Genomic DNA, 18,659 nt, shown 5'->3' with positions numbered 1-18,659 from the left:
CAATACTAGTAGTGTGATGAATTGTATGTTGAAAGTTAATAAACTGCTATGAAAATAAACAAAGAATAGCCAGTAGTACAAGTGTAAGTTGGGTCTCATTTTTAATTTCAAATTTAGAATATTGCTACAAATGAAATCAACTTTTGATCGGTCCAAGAATGCAACTTCCTCTTTTATGAATTAGAATTATTTTTTAAGTTAGTTTATTGCTTGCATAGTTGTTTGACATGAAACAGGTCGCTGCGTGAAAACATGATGTTGCATGTTAAACATGATACACAAAAAAAGTTATTATTAACTCCGAGCCTAGGAGGACATCATCATAAATACTATAGTATCATTTATATTTGTCATGTGCATAGAGAATGTCATATTCTAGGCCATATGCTGTCGTATGTTTGGCCATCTCAATTACTCCACCAAATTGAACCTTGCTTGAGCACAATGATGCTTTTGTTCTTTTGTGTTTTTTTGACTCTGAATATTCACATTGAACACAAAATACCAGACATGCTAAACATAATTTACACTCAAAAATGTAGTTTCTGCAGAATTTTTATCCAAACCTAAAACTGAACCATGTGCTTAGATGCCCAACTGCATTAACTTTCCAAGTTCCAATTGTGCTTCTTTGCTCTTTACATTTTGATTGGTACCAAAATGATACAATATAAAATATTACATCTACTTTTGGTAGAGTATATGCATTGGTTACAAATTTCATCCATTCAAGGATATGCTTCTGTAGTCAATTTGACTCCTTGTTATTGATAAATCCTCTGGAGAAACAAAAAGAATTGTGCATGAGCCAAAATTGGAGAAAAGTTGTTCTCAGCAATGGACAGTAAAGTTGATCTGAACCATCCATGCTCCAAATCAACCGAAGTAGCTACACCATGGATCAACATCCAATCAGTGGGGATAATCGATCATCATTTGGTTCAGAAGATTCAGGCAGCAAGCTGTATCCATTTTCTTTCGCCATACCTGCAGTATATTATGAGAGGCAATTCCACAAGTTTAAGCTAACTTAAAAATTTCCTCACCATAAAGTTATATTATATTAACTGCAGGAATGCATCAGACATACCATGATCTTCAGCTTCATGGCCACGCAGTTCCTTTTCTCTATCATATCTACATGTTATATTTTCTTTTCCTGTACCCAAACATTATATCATCACAGACAATTCCAGAGATTAATCTTCATAGCTTCTTTTAAAAGAAAATGGCTCCAATATGAACCACATCAGTAAACCTACCATTTTCATCGTCTTCATTGCTACACAATTCCTCCTCTATCTGGAGATTAACTAACGCTTTCTTTGCATATAGTGTGATGACAACTGTAGTGATTACAGCCACAAACAAACCCACAGTTTCCAATATAATCTGTAGTGGTGTTAGAAGACGTTTTTCATATTTTGCTTCTACTAATTGCCAGAGTAGTCTGCCACTGTAATACCAAAATGAAATTACATAGCCAAATCAGCATTTGATATTTTTGTTTAATTTGCTAAATGGCATAAATTGATACGTCTTTACAGTTCAGAATATCAAAAGGAACACATTTTTTCAGATATTATAATCATTCAATATTGTTAAATATCCAAATAAACATTTGATATTTACATTGACATTAATTCCCATATACTTGCAGCTCAGACTGACTTTTTTATAACACAATTTTTCCAGATTTTATTATCCTTCGATCCAAATAGATAATGGTCGTGGATAGTTGAAATAATCTGAAAATGCAAACATATGCAACAGACTAACATTTGTAATTGCCACCAACACAATTGCACTCCTGTATCCACTACAATGTGCAATATCCTTCACCAACTGGGTCATAATTTTAGAGGCAGATACTATTGCTGTGTTACTACAATATATTGGTGGTGCAGAATTTCCATATAGGTGATGGTTTAGCTGTTTCAAAAGGACATACTACATATCAAAACTAAGCTCAATGAGATTTAGAGTCCGTTGACATCAGATGCTAAGTTATGTATGTATCTTTGCCCAAAACTCTATTGAACCCAACCCATCCATGTATAATATTGATCTTGTCAGTACAATACAGTTTTGAATTTTCGACAAATCAGATTAAAACCCGGAATCTGATCATTGTGCAACCAAACCTGCTTTGTTGGAAGACTGATAAACATTGAACATGTAACCAAAGATAGGAATTTTAACCTTTAAGTGCAGAAGAATGCTACAACATAAAGTCTCACGCATCCAACAAAGCATTCATCCAAATGAGACAAGACATAGGAAATCCTTCTAATTGGAAGATTGGCTATCCTATGCACCTAAATAAGGCAATTTTAAAGGCTTCCAAAGTAGCTAACTTTGTTTTCAATCTACTTTGTTTTCAATGTACATTATCAAAGATTAAACTTTTGCAAGCGAATCTAATATATAATAATATAGATTAAAAACTAATGTCATCTAAAAACTTGGCACACCCAATTTGACCCCGACTCACTAAAACTTGACAAATTTTCCCAACATAGAAAAAAACGCATATTTACAAAACAATCTGAAAAGACAATATAAAGCATAAAACTAACCATAGAGAACTCTAACTGCTAACTGATAAGTACAAAAATACTAAGTAGTTTTTAATTCATTCATTATTTCATGAGACCAAAAATGAAAAAACTCATCACACAATTACACATCATTGATCATTCATAATTCATCATACTTCAAAATATCATATTTCATTAGTTCATAGTTATTACTAATCAGTGTCAAGCTCAACAATTCAGTCATATGATAATAAATCTCAAACATCATGAATTCATGATCACCATAGCCAGAAAAGCATCAAGATTCAAAATGCATCATGGTGGCCAGCAGCCACCACATCTCATACTACCTATTCTGCTGCCTCTTCACATTTGATGAAAGGGGAGTCGTAACCTCTCGTATAAAAGTTTGACTCTACTTGACCACAAAATGGAACATCTCTTCCAAGAATCCGTGCAAGATGATATTTGAAGTGGTCAATACCTCTGATCTTGTTCCAACAATAACAACACACTACTTTGTCTTCTTTCTCCCTGTAGGGTTCCAGGGTTCTGATTTGCAGATGTCATATCTCAACAAATAAAGAATTTGAAACAGTAGCATAAATTTTTTTAAACTAACGATTATAAAATGTACACCCTAGCAGCTAGCTAGCTGGTAATAATAGGGGAGAAAATAAAAAGCAATAAAAAAAACTACAATGAGGGAAAAAAACAAAAACTGACAATAAAAACAAAAACGCTGCCAATAATTAGTCCAAGTTCATGCAAAATCAATCCCAAATGCAGTGAATCTTGTCAACATACAAAAAAAAGGGGGGGGAAGAATTTTTTTTGGAAAAATGAAGTGTTTTGATGTTTTTCTGCCCATGGAACGTATTATGCATTGGTAGGCAATTTTTTAGCTCTGACTGATTATTCTTGAGGACAACTGGCCTTAGCACAAAATTGTATGAAACAACAAGCTGATCAATGCTATAGTGAGCACACATTCAAAGTTGATGACATGTTCTTCTTGTGTCTACAGCCCTACATCCCTTGAGCTTGCTGAAAAATAGAAGTTAGCATCCAAATTTTTATGCAACTTTCAGAATCCTACAATGTGTGGATGAAGTAAGAGGTTTATAAGTTGGATCCTCCTTTCTCCTCCAAGATATATCATGTTTTCCATGTTTCCTATCTAAAGAAAGTCCTTAGCCAGCATGTTAACAAACCAATAACACTTCTTGAATTGGATGAGGAAGTGTTTATCCTCCTAGTGTCAACACACCATCACCGAAGTTTTGGTTTAAAGGAGAGAGTTACAACCAAAGGATGCCACTTGGGAACCTCTTCACCAGCTGAAGCAACAGTTTCCCCAATCCTCAAGGCTATCTAACAGGGGAGGGCATGTTATGACCCTCAAATCCTGACCTTGTAATACTTTAAGCATTGTAATGGTCAACAGTATGACTAGTAGTTAATATTACATTGTGTGAATTTATTCCTCCACATTGCTTGTAATTCATAAATCACTATGATTTATTTGAAGAGGCCTGCAGTTCTTGTGATCAATATAAGCATATTTAAAGCTATTTTCTGAGCATTATGTTATTTTGACATGCATTGTTCTGTTATGCTAATATTTTGCAGGTGAAGATCCAACAGAATCTAGAAGACACTCAATTGCAAACTACTCTACTAACCTATGTGGTTAGTGCTCTATAATATTGGCGGTTCATTACTTTAGCACACATAAATTACAGCATGCAGTCTCAGCCATTGCAGAAACTGGAGTAGCAAAGCATTTTTATCTTACATGGATATCTATAGGCAGCTAAGGGAAATGGGTGAGGAAGGCTAGATGGGACGTAGGGATGATTTGGAAGTTAAAATAGATGGATCTCTTAGTTCTTCTAGAATCTAAGCAATCCTCTTATTTCCTATTATCCTAATGTTGATTCTTTCAAGCTACATTTTACCCGGATGAATAATTTTGCATGTAGAACTGATTCAATCTTGGGCAGTGCAACTGCCATTGGAGCAATGTCTTACTGTGGATTTGTGAAGCAGTGAAGCCATGCAAGCAATGAGCCATGTGTTTAAAACGTTTTTTAGTAAATGCAATTGCTTGCAAACCAGGGAGAATCTGATGCTTACCACACAAAGAGTGTAACGAGGAAAAAAATCTTTTGCTCGAAAAGGCAAAATGGATAAAAGATGATAAGAGCATAATCAAATAGAATTAAAAGCAAATAGACCATAGGAAAAATTGTTTAATTTCTCCAACCTGCTCTGAACACCCAGCTCCAGAAAGCTCCTTTTCTCAGCATGGGTAAGCTTATTCTTGGAGAAAACTAAGATGAAAAGGCTACACACTTACAAGCATCCATTCCTCAAGATAACTCTTAGGCTCTCAAGCTGTCGATATTCATGGCAACATCATGGAAAGAGAGACAAGCTCCTCATTTTGGGAGTATATGATCTGAAACTCCGTGCACAGAGCTGCCAACTAAAACCTCAAACTAGGACTTTATTTGCATCCCACTAAAGCCTCCTCAGAGTTAACACAAAGAACCAGATTTTCCACTCCCAGGAGCACCCTACTTAGAATTCTCTCCTTCACATCTGCATCGGAACCCTAGCCTCCAATGTGGTCTTAAAATCATCCAAAATGGAAGCTCTAGTCGGGTACATTCCTGTATTACCCAGTCCCTCTCGTCCAAGGACCAGCTGAACAAATTCGTGGGTGTGCAAATTGTGGATGACAAAAGTATTTCATAGATGATAATCTGAAACAGCCCCTCCATAAGGCAAGTATCCACATTGCATTACGGAAAAAGGAGGGTCTGAATCATCGAAGCACAAAAATGACTACACAAAAACTGTAGCACAATGCAGCAAGAGACAAGCCTCACCTTCAAAGAAGCCACTCATACACTCCAAACCAGAGCAACTACCTACCATACACACCAAAGACACTTTGATATAAAGGTGACATGAGCAGCGAAGCCATTTGGAAACTGCATAATGATTTTGAAGTCCTCCAGCCTGCCCAAAAGTATTTTCAGAAAATCATAAATATTTGGGGGAAGAATCTAAGGGAGGAGCTAAAATCAGGAGCACAATTTTCCACGTGGAGTAAATTATCTGCTAAGAGAATGGAAGAGAGGCAATCCCATTCCTCCAAATTAGCACTGATCCTTGCAGAGAGGGCAATAGGATAATTCACACATTTGCTGAATGATTTACTGCTTTATTACACTCCCTATACCAGTGAAGAAAAGAAATTTCTCCAAACATTTACTCAAGAGATAAGCCTCCAACAGGATACCACTTGGCTTCCAATCTTATAGCCTAATAATGTTGACATCTTAAGAACCCCTAGCTCCACTTCATTGTTAGACCTAGTCCCAAGGAAGAAAGAGGTGCCTTCACAAGCTGCCTACAGCACGATAAAACCAAAGCGCCCACCCAAACAAACCAAGGTTCTGCTGCATCAAAATTCAACTTTAGGAACTCTCCAAAGCAGACCTCCAAGATGTCCCTAATCATTTAATTTGATGCTTGATTACCTCTTTAATGGACGAATTAAGGCACTTAAAGTAATTTGAATGACAATGAGAGATTCAAGGTTTTCATATCTGGAATGCAAGAATGGAAAAAAAACTCCAATATTGGGAGGTAAAAAAGGTAAATAAAAGTTCCCACTTATTTCGACAGAAGCATGGTTCAATTTTTTAGAATTTCATAGAGCCCACTAAGGTTTCACTCAAACAAGAGTCTAAGCAAACTTTGTGACATTGCAACTAAGGGGATGAAGCCAGTTGCAGTAACAGTCGACTCTATAATATTGGCTTCTAACATGCTACTTTATGAGGGTTCTTATCAATTCTATTGTAATAGAATTATGCATGGTCATGAGAGATGGGTTCTAACATGCTACTCAGAAATGTGGACCAATGAATATTGACTCAAACTAGACAGTTGAATCCTTGTAAATCATCACATAATTTGATAAACTGTGAAAACAACACTTGTATGGAAATTATTAATTCTTGTCAATAACAATGCAACACCAAACTACTATATTTAACAAAACCTTCAATGCAAAATTTTACATAAATGGGTCCAATAATCAGGGAAGGCATGCTCATGCATCAAATTTAATTTCAAATGATGAAGATCTCTGACCTGTAGATGGTAACAAAAACTTCAGGAATTGTTCCAACAAATGAGCCGATTATGTATGGACTATATTTCACATTTGTTGCAACACTAGCATAGTTGAAAACAATGTAAGGAAATGGTGAGATTCTCAAAAGAGCAACAGCTCGGAACTGATGGAACCAGTTTCCTTCTCCTGCTAGCCTTATCAGTGCAGATTTTTGAGGCCACCTTTCAAGCCATTTCTGCATTAGAAAAGAGATATTTACCATTATAGGATATCTTACTAATTACAATCAACTGCATTTTATCAACATGGAACTACAAGGAAATGGGTAAAAATTTACATGTATTCGGCTGTGAAAGAGTGACCCAATGAAGTAAGGCAAGGACATGCCAATACTGGTTCCTGCCATTATTATCAGAAATCCAATGCTGTATCCAAATGTCATCCCAGCCAGCCACATTGAAGGTGCCGATGGTAGCAGAAAAACAGGAAACAAACCCATTGACCCAATAAGCACAAATACAAGTGCATTCACACTAAAAGTTGCTGTTTCCCAATCCAAGACTGGTATAATCACCTATCAAAAGGAACAGAATAAGGCCTTTATGAGAAGAAAATTACTTTTTTAGAGCAAGAGAAGGCAACATCCATGTAATTCATCTTCCAATATCTAATGCAAGAACAAAACCAATTCCAATCTAACTATTCATAAACACATCATAAAATTTAGCAAAAGATGTGGAATGTTCTAAAATACAGATATCATACTCCTTCATCTATTTCCCTAACACTTGCAAATATATCCCAGACGACTTGGAATATGTTATGACACACAATCATTTGCAGCCAAATTGCTAGAACCAACCACAAGCATATATTGCAGTTTGCACATGTGCCCATTAACACACACACACACACACAGAAATGCCAATGTCTCCATCCCTCCTGCTCATTCTCATGTTACTTCCCATCTAAATCTAAAAGTATGTCAAATTTTTCTATCCAATTGCAGTATATATGTCCAAATACTGTTGGCAGTGGGCCAGCGTCCCTTGCGGGGATTCGCGACATGGTTTAACAGCCTCCTGTGGATTCTATAAGTCTAGTGGTTGTATCGGGCATTAACAAGTTGATCTTTTGGTGCAACAGCAACCCTAGCTTGTAACAAGTGGTATTAGAGTTTGGTCACAGGTTCGAATCACGCAAGCCGCAGCGAGTGACGCTGAGAGGGGGATTGTTGGCAATGGGCCAGTGTCCCTCGCAGGGATTCACGACATGGTTTAACAGCCTCCTGTGGATTCTATAAGTCTAGTGGTTGTATCAGGCATTGACAGGTCGATCTTTTGGTGCAAAGCAACCCTAGCTTGTAACAAAAACTACCATAACATGCACTCACACCATTATGCCATCTCAACTAAGCTGCACTGGATATTAAATTTATCAATGATGAAAAGGAACATTAAAAGTTATTTCTAGAAATCTCCGAAGGAAAGAATAAGAACATTTCCAAACCTGGTCAATTAGAATTGGCATTCCCCAGATGATAAAAGCAGCTACAAGTGCCAACAGACTAAAGCATAATAAAACCACCTTAATCCACCGGCATATGCAATACTTGTCTGCTTTTTTCATGGCTTGCAACCTCCCAAATTCCTGGGACTCTGGTTCATCTAGAAAACCTAATCTAACATAATCAGTTTTTTCCTGACATGTCACCTGCCTAACATTCAGAATGACTTCCCTCATTGATCCGATAGAAGCAATGGACAACTTCTTGTTCTTTTCTTAACTATGAACAGGCCAATCCAGTCACGTGAATCTGTACACATAGACCACAAAAAACAAAGTTCATGTGAAGGATTTATATGGCCTTCATAATTGTACGTAAAACAGCGCAATTTGAATTAATTCAATAGAACTTATTAATTGTAATAAAAATAGAATAAGTCTGATCCTAAAGAAAATTTGTAATAATTACACTTAAAATGAATGACAGCCCCCGTACAGATTGCCCTTGCTTGTTACCACTGTATGTCAGCAGTCTGACACCCTCCAAGAAGTCCATGTGTGGTATGATGGAATCTTAATCTGGACATTTTGACCCAAAAAACCAAAATATTCAAGTTAATACAATTCAAGGATCTATGCCATCTAACAGCTTGCAACTAACAATATGCTAAAAGACAAGTCAGCTCAAATGAGATTTTCATATTATGAAGAATCATAGGTATCAAAAAGACATAGTGAATTTTTTATAATCAAATAATGTTTCTAAACAACAAATTTTGTCAGAAAACCTGAGAAACACAAAAGTGTGTAATCTAAAAAAATTTCCACAGTTGCACTTTAAATAATAAAAAACATATCTGCCAAAAAAATTGAAACTAAACACCAACTTGTATCAATAATAACTGCAGACAAGTTTAACTGCTTATTGTTATTGTTGACATACATTATTGCCTGCTTTATAGATCATATCTCAATGCATTTCAATATAATCCAAGAAGCCATATTCCATCTAAACTGAGCTAAAGTAATAGTAAATAAAATGTGCCTCTTTGTCTGGCATGATACAACTGAGGTGCCTTTGAGAACACAAAAAGTGTCACTGCAACATGAAACTAACTTACCCAGGGTTGGATACCCAAAACACAATGTAGCTCTTTGTCTAATGTAATACAATTGAGATGCCTTGGGGAACATTAAAAAAAGTATCTCTGCAACATGAAACTAATTTACCCAGTTTCAGATACCCTTTGATCGAATATCTACAAATTCCTTCATATGATGTTAAAGTGGTATTACTGCCATCATGTGAAGTGAGGAACTTAACCTGAATCTGTCTTCAATTAAACATGAAAGATCTAAGTCTTCGTACATAGCATTTCTTCAACTAGTTGCGTAAATAGAAAAACAAACATCATGTGTGTGCTGTGATTAATCTAATATCAAACCTACAGTCCCTCTTGTGCAAGCACATTCATGCTCTAATTAGTGTATGAAAGACTTGCAAAACAGCTAGCGATCTTAAGACATCTGTTGCATCACTGAGGATCTGAGGCTCTTAACGACCCAGAAAATTTATGTTCATTAGTTAGCTTTAAACCTGACACAATACCAAATTGAGAACAAGAAGAAGAAAAAAAGTGGCACTTAGAATAACAAGAGGATTATTGAACTTACAATAATCTCGCATTCCTTTCACAAGATTGAACGAAACATTTTGCGTGTCTACTATCAACCATTTCTACAAGATTATCACACGAGCAAATCTGAAAGATCCATAACAAGCAGTTAATAAAATACTCAATTAGTAAACTAAGCTACTTTAGAGTTGATAAATTCCTGCAAAAAACATAAGTCCATTATCAGCAATATAAAGAAAAGCAGTTACCAGTCTCTTCTTATCAACAGCAACTTGCACCTAAGCAGTGGCCCTTTCGCATCTACCATCGTTTTCAAATATAAAAATGGGCACAAATTCTAAACAATAACATTTCCATGATGAACCCCACGATTGAGATTGAGTTTTTTGTGTTTCATGCACATTGAATACTTTAATTCAGCTTACCTGACAAAGCAAAAAGTTAAAACCATCAAAATCTGCACAAGACAAATGTCAGTCCTAGTATCTCAACAAAGGGGCAGGAAGGTTCACACATTGGGTCTTTTAGGAGTTGTAGGCACATTGCCCAATTTACCTCCTAATTCATTATCAAATAGAAACAGACACTGTGAAAAGCTGAAACCAGGAATTTTTTTCTTTGATAAAATAGATCTATATATCAAAAATAAAAACAATTAAATCCTAACCACGAAAAAACACATGATGGAATGGGGTTTATTTGGATAAGGATTACAATGATATATATTTCAAAGCTGGCTAATCTTCAGCAGCAGCAAGCATGTATTATTGCATGCCCTAACAAGTCAAATTTAATTTCTCCCCTTCAAAGTTTCTTTGCAGGTTCTTCTAACTCTGCAATCCAATCAGACCAACCTAAATATACAGGGAACAAAAAAAAAACGGATTGTATTTCTAATCATTTAACATTCAGTCAAGCCTTTCTGTTACTGCAGCATAAAGAAGTGTCATATTTAACTCTTTAAATCTTCATTATATGGATCTCCATCTAGCACTTATTTTATAAATGGGGCTCTCAATTGTTAAGACCTAGAAGATTATGACGCAAATGAATCAATCCCAAGCAAAAGAACCGTGATTTAAAGTTCAACTTATTGATAGGGCTAAAACGAGGTGGGTTGTGATGCAGACAACAAGGCCAAACAAAATAACAAATAATTCTATACTTCCGCTAAACTCAATACGAAAAAAATAAGCAGCAGTAATTTTTTTGGCTAAACTTACATTACAATCTCAGAATCTTGTCATCGAAACCTGCCCAACAGCAGCAACATTTTAACACCGCAAGGCCACTGAATCTATAAGATATCTACTGTGTAGCAAGAAAATTGAATGGGCTCACACCAGGTATTTACTGTTTGCAAAACCTGTACATGCAATTCCATCAAAATCAGCCATAATTTACCGCTTACATAAGCCCTCAAAATATTGAAGCCATAGCAGAACAAATGCTAACAATTCAACTATTAGTCCAATGAGTTATGCTGGTATATTATTTAAGAGGTTGACCGGTAATCAAAAAGCCCTGCCGCAATACGGCAGCCAACAACCCTAAAGGACGGGGTGTAACAATTCTGGAATACGGCCATGGAAAGCTTAATCCAGATTTAGAAACCCTCGTCACAATAAGGTTGTGGTGTAGATATTACCCCGCGTCATGTCAATGGTGAACCACAACCTCAATCAGGCATTTCCCCATCAAATGAAAAAACAATTCAACTGTATCAAAGCTTGGTCGATCGATCTCTGCCACGCACGTCTACTTCGGAAATGTTTCGAACCTATTCTAATCAAACTGGTGTCCACTGCAGCCTATTCTAACCTGACACACGCCAAAAACCTTAACCCATAAAATTTCTTAGAAATTCTGAGGTTTTCCATGTCTCGTAAAGGGGCAATCTACACGAAATCCTACTCCACGACGGATCATAAACTACGATAAACTTTACAGACGGCATTTCAGCCAGCAAATCCACCCACATTCCACGAAAATAAAGGCAAAAACACGCGAATTCAATACATATCATCTGAAAAGCCACAAAATGCTATAAAAATACAGAAACAATTTTCTAATTACCATTCAAATTCATGAGTGCAATTGCAGCAAAAACATATACATAAAAGTCAACTGCAAAAACGCATTCAATTTACTAAGATTTACGACAATTACCCTGTTAGAGCGGACATTTTCTTGGACAACCACTCCTCGTGAATCTCGGGCAAGTAACGGAGAACTGTTGGCACGGCAGACGACAGAATTGAATGCGCGGATAAATCTACAATAATCTCTGGTTCTTCAGAATATTTTCGCCACCAGCGGCTTGAAATACTACGTTACGAACAAACCCTGGGCGTCGGCTGCGCAGCAATCCAATGCGCTACACGCTTTGTTTTGCTTTTCTTTTACTTTTGTTGCTTTTCTTGCTTGATCGCATCGTATAAGCAAGCATATGCTGTTTACAGTTAATGTGTGTGGCGGTGCTGCCACGTCGGACAATTTCTCTGTTTTAAGTGGACATCATGTGTGAGGGTTCTGCCACGTCGGAAAATTTCTCTGTTTTAAGTGGACCCCATCTGCTGACTGGCCACTCATTATCGTCTGCGACAAATTTTGCCCGTCTTACGTTTCGTTTTTTAACTATTTGTTGGGTTGTTTTCGGTGGCAATGCAACTATCACAATTCTATACCTGAGTCGCTTTCTTGCCCAGCAAATATAGGCGTTACGGAACATTTTATTCAATTATTTATTTAATTAATGCGGTTCGGTGGATCCATTGTCTTTTTGCATGAATTGAAGAGTGCCATGTTTTTCCCTTAAGACATGTTTGGTTCTCTAAGGGTGGAGAGTTTAAATTTTGTTTGTATATATGATGATAATTTTTTTTAGTCTATCATCAATTGACCTACCTTAATCTATATGGTCTAAATCAATCCTCACTAGAACCATTCTAATTTCTTAAACAAGGCTGAAGATGTAATAAGTCTCTTTGATTCAAATTCTTTTTTTTGACTCTTTGAGCTAACCCTTTTGAATATTGTAATTGTTTTTTATATTAAAAGTAGCAAAACAAGGGTGTTGACCTTATAAACAAAATAATATTGTCATTATTACCCATGGACTTACATGCCAATTCTTTTAAATTGTGCACCTAGGTTCTTATATTTGAGAATAAGTCCTAGAACAATAGTCTCCATGAAGGTAGATAATCTAAGGATTAAAATATATTGAAAATCATTACTTGTATATTTGCATCAATATTAAGATACATGTATGGTAGATTTTGCACTTACCATTTATGTCTTCGATGATGTCACATCACTAAATTGATTACAATCAAGCAAGTCAAACACGTTTCTCTTCGTCATAGCTAGCTCCCATGTTGTTGCAATATTTTATTTGCCTAGGATATATTATATCATGTATGATATTTCACTAATTTAATATTTAATTATTCTCATGTAAGTAACTAATAATGACATGTATATGTTGACTTGAGCCACACAAGTGCCACCACTACATCATCAACTTGTAGTTGATGGTAGTTAGGTGCCTTGTTTATTCTATCAAGGTCACCTTGTATCAATCAAACTAAGTTAACTCGCTTCTTGATTGAGAGTTAGTGCATACCTATTGGACTTCTAATCTCCTTCATCCAAGGGACCTATATATTTACATATTACTCTTATAACAAAATCCATATCCCACATTCATGATGATGTCGTTAGCCATACTTGCACACAATAAAAATATATCTTTTTTACTAACCATACCTAGGTGATGCAATATTTGCATAATTTTGATAATAAATATTTTGTTTTTTATTTTATTGAAATAATGCACAAAATTACATAGAATTAGGCAACCAGAAGATTGCCAAAAAATAAAAATGGTAAACTCTCAGTAGTCTTACAACTCAAAACTACTACAAAGAAATAACCAAAAACAACTCGGGAAGGGATACCTCATCGAGGAGGTCCAAAACACCATTACAAAAGCTACTTGCAAAAGACTCACATTACATACAATGTTGAAGCATAAAATAACCTCACTATGGAGGCAAACAAAGATAATTAATATGGTGATATATCAAACTTACACCTTAACATGATGTAGTTGCCCCAAAACTTATTAGAACTGAGAAAACAAGAAGGTCACGCTCTGAACTTTAACATTTATTAAAGTTGTTTGGAACAAAAGGCATCATTTTTGTGGAGTTTTAGAAGTTCGTACTTGATTCTATCCAGTTGATTATGGATCTTCAATTGTTCTTTGGGACCTCCCTGCAATTGAAAGCATAAAAAAATAGTTTGAAATACGATATCAGAGTAAAACCTGAGAATTTTTCCTTCTCAGTGAACCTCATGGGTAGAGAAAACATTCAAACACCTACTTTTCCATATGTTAAGTAAAACGATGTCTCATAGAATTAGCCACAATATTTTTTTAAAGAATTTTTTTTTATCATACCATAGATCTATAAGTTGCATAATGATGCATACAACGTTTTATGGATTTGTACAGGTGTGTGATATCTAAACTATGAAGATCCCTCCATACCATTAAAAAATGGTTTGATATATATGTTATCTAAAATATTTATTGAATCACTTATGATGTTGTTGTTTTTGTTGTGTGTCGATTGCAAACCTACGCAAGCTAGGTTTAGACCCTAGCCGCACCTTTTCTCCTATTTTTTTTCATGTTGTGTAGGGTTTGTGGGGGACATGATGTTCGTTGGAGGCTAGGGTTGTTTTGTGAGGTGTTTTGGACGTGTGGGGTCCTTTTAGATCAGCTTGTGTTGTGGGTGTTGCATGAGCTTTTGTGCTATTGTGTTCTCTAGTTGCATGGGGGCTCTTGCATGTTAGTGGGGAGTAATGTGGGTTTTAGGGGTGTTGTGGAGGGTTTATTAGGTTCAAAGAGAGTGGATTCTTACATTTATTAATTTGTTCTTGTGCTTTTTTGTTTTTAATGTTGTCATTATTTTGGATAGATTGGATAGATTTCTAGTTTTGAGCTTTTAGCTCGATAATGATTAGATGACCAGATCTGAAATTCTAGAATGAAGAGGCTCTAATCAATGGCATATCAAGCTCTTTATGTCTGAGTTTGGTACAAATAAGAATCCTAATTTTAAGTTTCAACTTATGTGGCTACGTGACCCTTCATTACAGGACATTATGGGTGTTTGGTGGAGAAAGGGTCAGTTGGATCATGGCAAAGTTATGTATTCCTTTGTCAAACGGTTGCAATTTGTCAAGTATCATCTTAAGAAGTGGAATAGGTAGTGTTTTGGGAAGATTTTGTGGTAAAGGCAGAGGCTTAGAACATGTTAGATTGTATCACCAGGAAAAATAAGGAACGAGAATTGTGAGAGGAGATTAATTGAAACATAGGTCTCATATTAATTGACTCCAAGAAGGAGATAGAAATATAACTTTTTTCTTCAATTTTGTCTAGGACAAAAGACATGGAAATTCAATCTCCTCTATGTTTACCCCCAAGAAGTCTAGTTGTCCTCTTTTTAGGACATTTCAAAGGAGGTTATTTAGTATTTCTCTTTTGTATTCTTGGGGGACTCTCTCGTTGTGACTGAGGAATAGAATCTTATTTTGGATTGTATTCCCTCTTTAGTTTTATTATGAAATGAATGAGTTGCTTAGCATGCCTATCTCTTTGGGTGAATTAGAGAATTCTATTTTGGATGAAATAATGGAAATCCATAGGGATGAATGGTTTCCTGATAGAATTCTTTCAAGGATTTTGGGAGATTATCAAAGTTTACTTATTGGATGTGGTGTAGGAATCACAATGAAGCAAGCAGATATTGAATGCTATGAACTCTAATTTTATGGTGCTTGATCCTAAAAGAGAGAGGAGTAGTAAGTCATTAGATTTGTTCAAGCCAATTTCCCTTTGCAAACTGGTTTATAAGATCATCTCTAAGTTAATTACAAAAAGGCTCAAGAGGTGGCTTCAAAGAATCATCTCTAAAGAGTAGGGTGCTTTTGTGTCAAGCGGGCAAATTGTAGTTGGGGTGGTCATTGTTGTTAAGACCATTCACTCCATGGAGTCTCCTAAGCAAAATGCCATGTTTATCAAACTTGATATGGCCAAAGCTTATGATCAAGTCAAATGGTCATTTATTTAAAAAAATTCCTAATATCTTTGGTTTTGGAAATTATTGAATTAGTTTGGTGATGAGTTGCATTACCTCTACTTCATATTATATTCTAATTAATAGCGATCCCATTTCTCTTCTTGGTGCTTTGAAGGGTTTGCAATAAGGAGACCCACTTTCACCATACTTATTCATTTTACTGGTTGAAGGCTCGGGTCATCTTTTAAAAAATATGTGAGTTAAGGGATGATTTCAAGATACATTTGGGGTAATATCCTCCCCTCTCTCTCCCACTTATAGTTTGTCGGTCATACATCCCTAATGGGGCTTTCAAAACCAAAGAAGAAACTAGTTTTAGACAGGCTTATATTGTAGCTTCAAGGTAGCAGATTAATGAAGGAAAGTCTCATATCTTCTTCTTCAACACCCCCCTCTTACCCAAGTGGATAACTAGTATTCTCATATTCTAGATCAGGGTTCTTCCTTTTGTGTACTTGGAAATTCCTCTCTCCTCTAACCCCCACCCAGGGGGATGTGACAAATTATGTTGGATAAGTTTTGGGGGAAAGTAAATCATTGGATCTCTAGGTGGCTCTCCTTTGCTAAAAGAGAATGTTATTGAAATAGGTGATCCAATCTCTCCCCTTTTACAAGTTATTTGCTCAAACTACTCCCTTAATTTTGATTAGGGATTTGGTAACTTGGCCTCATCAAAGTGGAGTTTTGTTAAGTGGGAGACTATCTGTAGACCAAGGTAGAAAGGAGGTCTTAGTCTATGATATGATTTTCTTACTAACCAAGCCTTATTAGCCATGTGTGTACTAGAGATGGTGCACTAATAAGGATCAAATTTGGGCCAAGATCCTTACTTATAAGTACTTGAGAGGAGTGGAGTGTCATGATGTGCCTAGGATCCACGTATCTAGAAAGGAGTCTATGATCTGGGACACTCTAAAAAAGGGGAGCTAATTTAATCAAGAAGGGCTTGTTTTGGATCCACAATAACTATTCTAAGGCCCTCTTTTGGTTTGATTCTTGGGATGGTTTTCTTCTTATCATTTCTATATATTCGCATTTAGAGGCTAGATGGGTGTGATAACTCAATGATGAATGGATAGTACCAAACTGGTACTGAGAGGGGGGGTGAATCAGTACAGACAAAAACACAATCCTAAACCGGTTTGTCAGCAGACACTATGCTTTGGAAGACAAACAGTAACACCGGTCTTAAACAGAGTACAACCGACAAAACCCAGAGTAACTGAGACAAGCATAAACCGGTTGACACTTATCTTTTCATACAATCTAATACTTCATTTCCATTTCACCCTGGTGCATGAACATGTAATCTATCATCAAAGATATATAAATAGCTAGATCAACATGATTTACCTTCAGACACAAATCACTTAAACCATCACATGAATAACACCACACATGACACACAGATTTTTCATGTGGAAACCCAACTGGGAAAAATGACGGTGGGGATGAATACCCACAAGCTGTTTTTGAACTCTTTAGAAGTTCGTTATGTTAGGAGCCTTGTCTGGTCAAAGACTGATACAATAGGTTCTGTTAGGAACCGATCCTATTAGGGATCACCCGATTAAGGGATGGCTAGAATACTCGGTTAAGGGTTAAACCCTGTTAAAGGTTACCTTGTTAGAGGATTTCAAGAACTCAATGGTTTTGAGTCACCCTATTAAAGGATTTACAGTAAGCTGATTAAAGCTACCCTGTTAAGGGATTTCCCAACTGTTGAAGTGATTAGAGATCAATAGGTATTACAATGATCTGGTAACATCACTCAATGCCAATGCAGATCCACTTTAGCTCCTCTTCGCCTTCTGCACTTACACTCTGCAGGTATCACTTTTCTTCTCTGGTCTGGCAAGAATCACGTATCTCTTCTCTTGGATACACGCACACAACTTTTGCCAACAACCTCTGAAAGAAACACAACATCGATCTTATAGGAAACAAATAGGTCGATAGCATAAACCCTAAACCCTAAACTTGTTAGGTTAAGCAATTCAAACGATTCAATCCTAACCATTGAGCATATTGCATTAAATGTAATAGTCTTGAACCAATCTCAAGACGTTCTCCATCGTTCATTTTCCACCGATTTCATAGTGGCTGATAACCCATCACGCGTTATCATCATTTACAGACTTTGCACATTCCCGAGGTAGATAGGGACAATCTCCTTCATGAAGATCCTTCACGTGCACAAGGCTGACGTGGCAACACGATCTGTTCTTCGTTACAATGTTAACTCATCGCACAAAGTCACTGGTTGAGTCACATAGGCTTGAAGTACTTCAACCGGAAACCTGAAGTTGAGACTACCAACCGATAGTCATTCAAAGCTTCCATGTACTGGTTTCCATAACCACATGCCGGTTCACCTTGAACAAACACACCGCTTCACTTTGGCACATATATTGGTTCACAATGTTATACTGGTTCTCACATATACCGGTTCTTGGTAACATACCGGTTCTCTCTTCTTCAGCATATTGACATCAATGACAACATACAATGTCATCATATCCTCATACCGGTTCACATAATGCCAACAATCTTCCCCTTTGGCATTGGTGACAATATACAAAGATATCTCTCTGCTTCACATCTTCTCCCCCAATTTCTGCATATATCTTCTCCGCTTCACTTCTTCTCCCCCTTTGACAAC

At 36.4% G+C, this 18,659-nt stretch overlaps 1 protein-coding gene across 3 annotated transcripts; it reads right to left on the bottom strand.

The window, feature by feature from the left end:
• Positions 1 to 317: 317 nt before the first annotated feature.
• Positions 318 to 12,258, bottom strand: LOC131061310 (uncharacterized). Of its 3 annotated transcripts, none has more exons than XM_057994927.2 (11): positions 12,009 to 12,258; positions 11,063 to 11,205; positions 10,088 to 10,264; positions 9,877 to 9,965; positions 8,672 to 8,781; positions 8,206 to 8,512; positions 7,034 to 7,270; positions 6,714 to 6,931; positions 1,263 to 1,456; positions 1,091 to 1,159; positions 318 to 987 (listed from the first exon to the last, which is right to left on the bottom strand). In XM_057994927.2, the coding sequence occupies exons 6-11, from the start codon at positions 8,437 to 8,439 to the stop codon at positions 902 to 904; spliced, it is 1,038 nt and encodes a 345-aa protein (XP_057850910.2). In that variant the 5' UTR covers positions 8,440 to 8,512; positions 8,672 to 8,781; positions 9,877 to 9,965; positions 10,088 to 10,264; positions 11,063 to 11,205; positions 12,009 to 12,258; the 3' UTR covers positions 318 to 901. The 3 variants fall into 3 exon arrangements, with proteins under 3 accessions (XP_057850910.2, XP_057850911.2, XP_057850909.2); XM_057994928.2 differs by lacking the exon at positions 12,009 to 12,258 and adding an exon at positions 11,488 to 11,790; XM_057994926.2 differs by lacking the exon at positions 11,063 to 11,205.
• Between the last annotated feature and the right edge of the window lie 6,401 nt (positions 12,259 to 18,659).

The sequence above is a fragment of the Cryptomeria japonica genome, chromosome 11 (assembly GCF_030272615.1).
Source record: "Cryptomeria japonica chromosome 11, Sugi_1.0, whole genome shotgun sequence".
Taxonomy (NCBI): domain Eukaryota; kingdom Viridiplantae; phylum Streptophyta; class Pinopsida; order Cupressales; family Cupressaceae; genus Cryptomeria; species Cryptomeria japonica.
The sequence above is the reverse complement of the archived record's forward strand: the minus strand, read 5'-3'. Positions and strand labels throughout refer to the sequence as shown.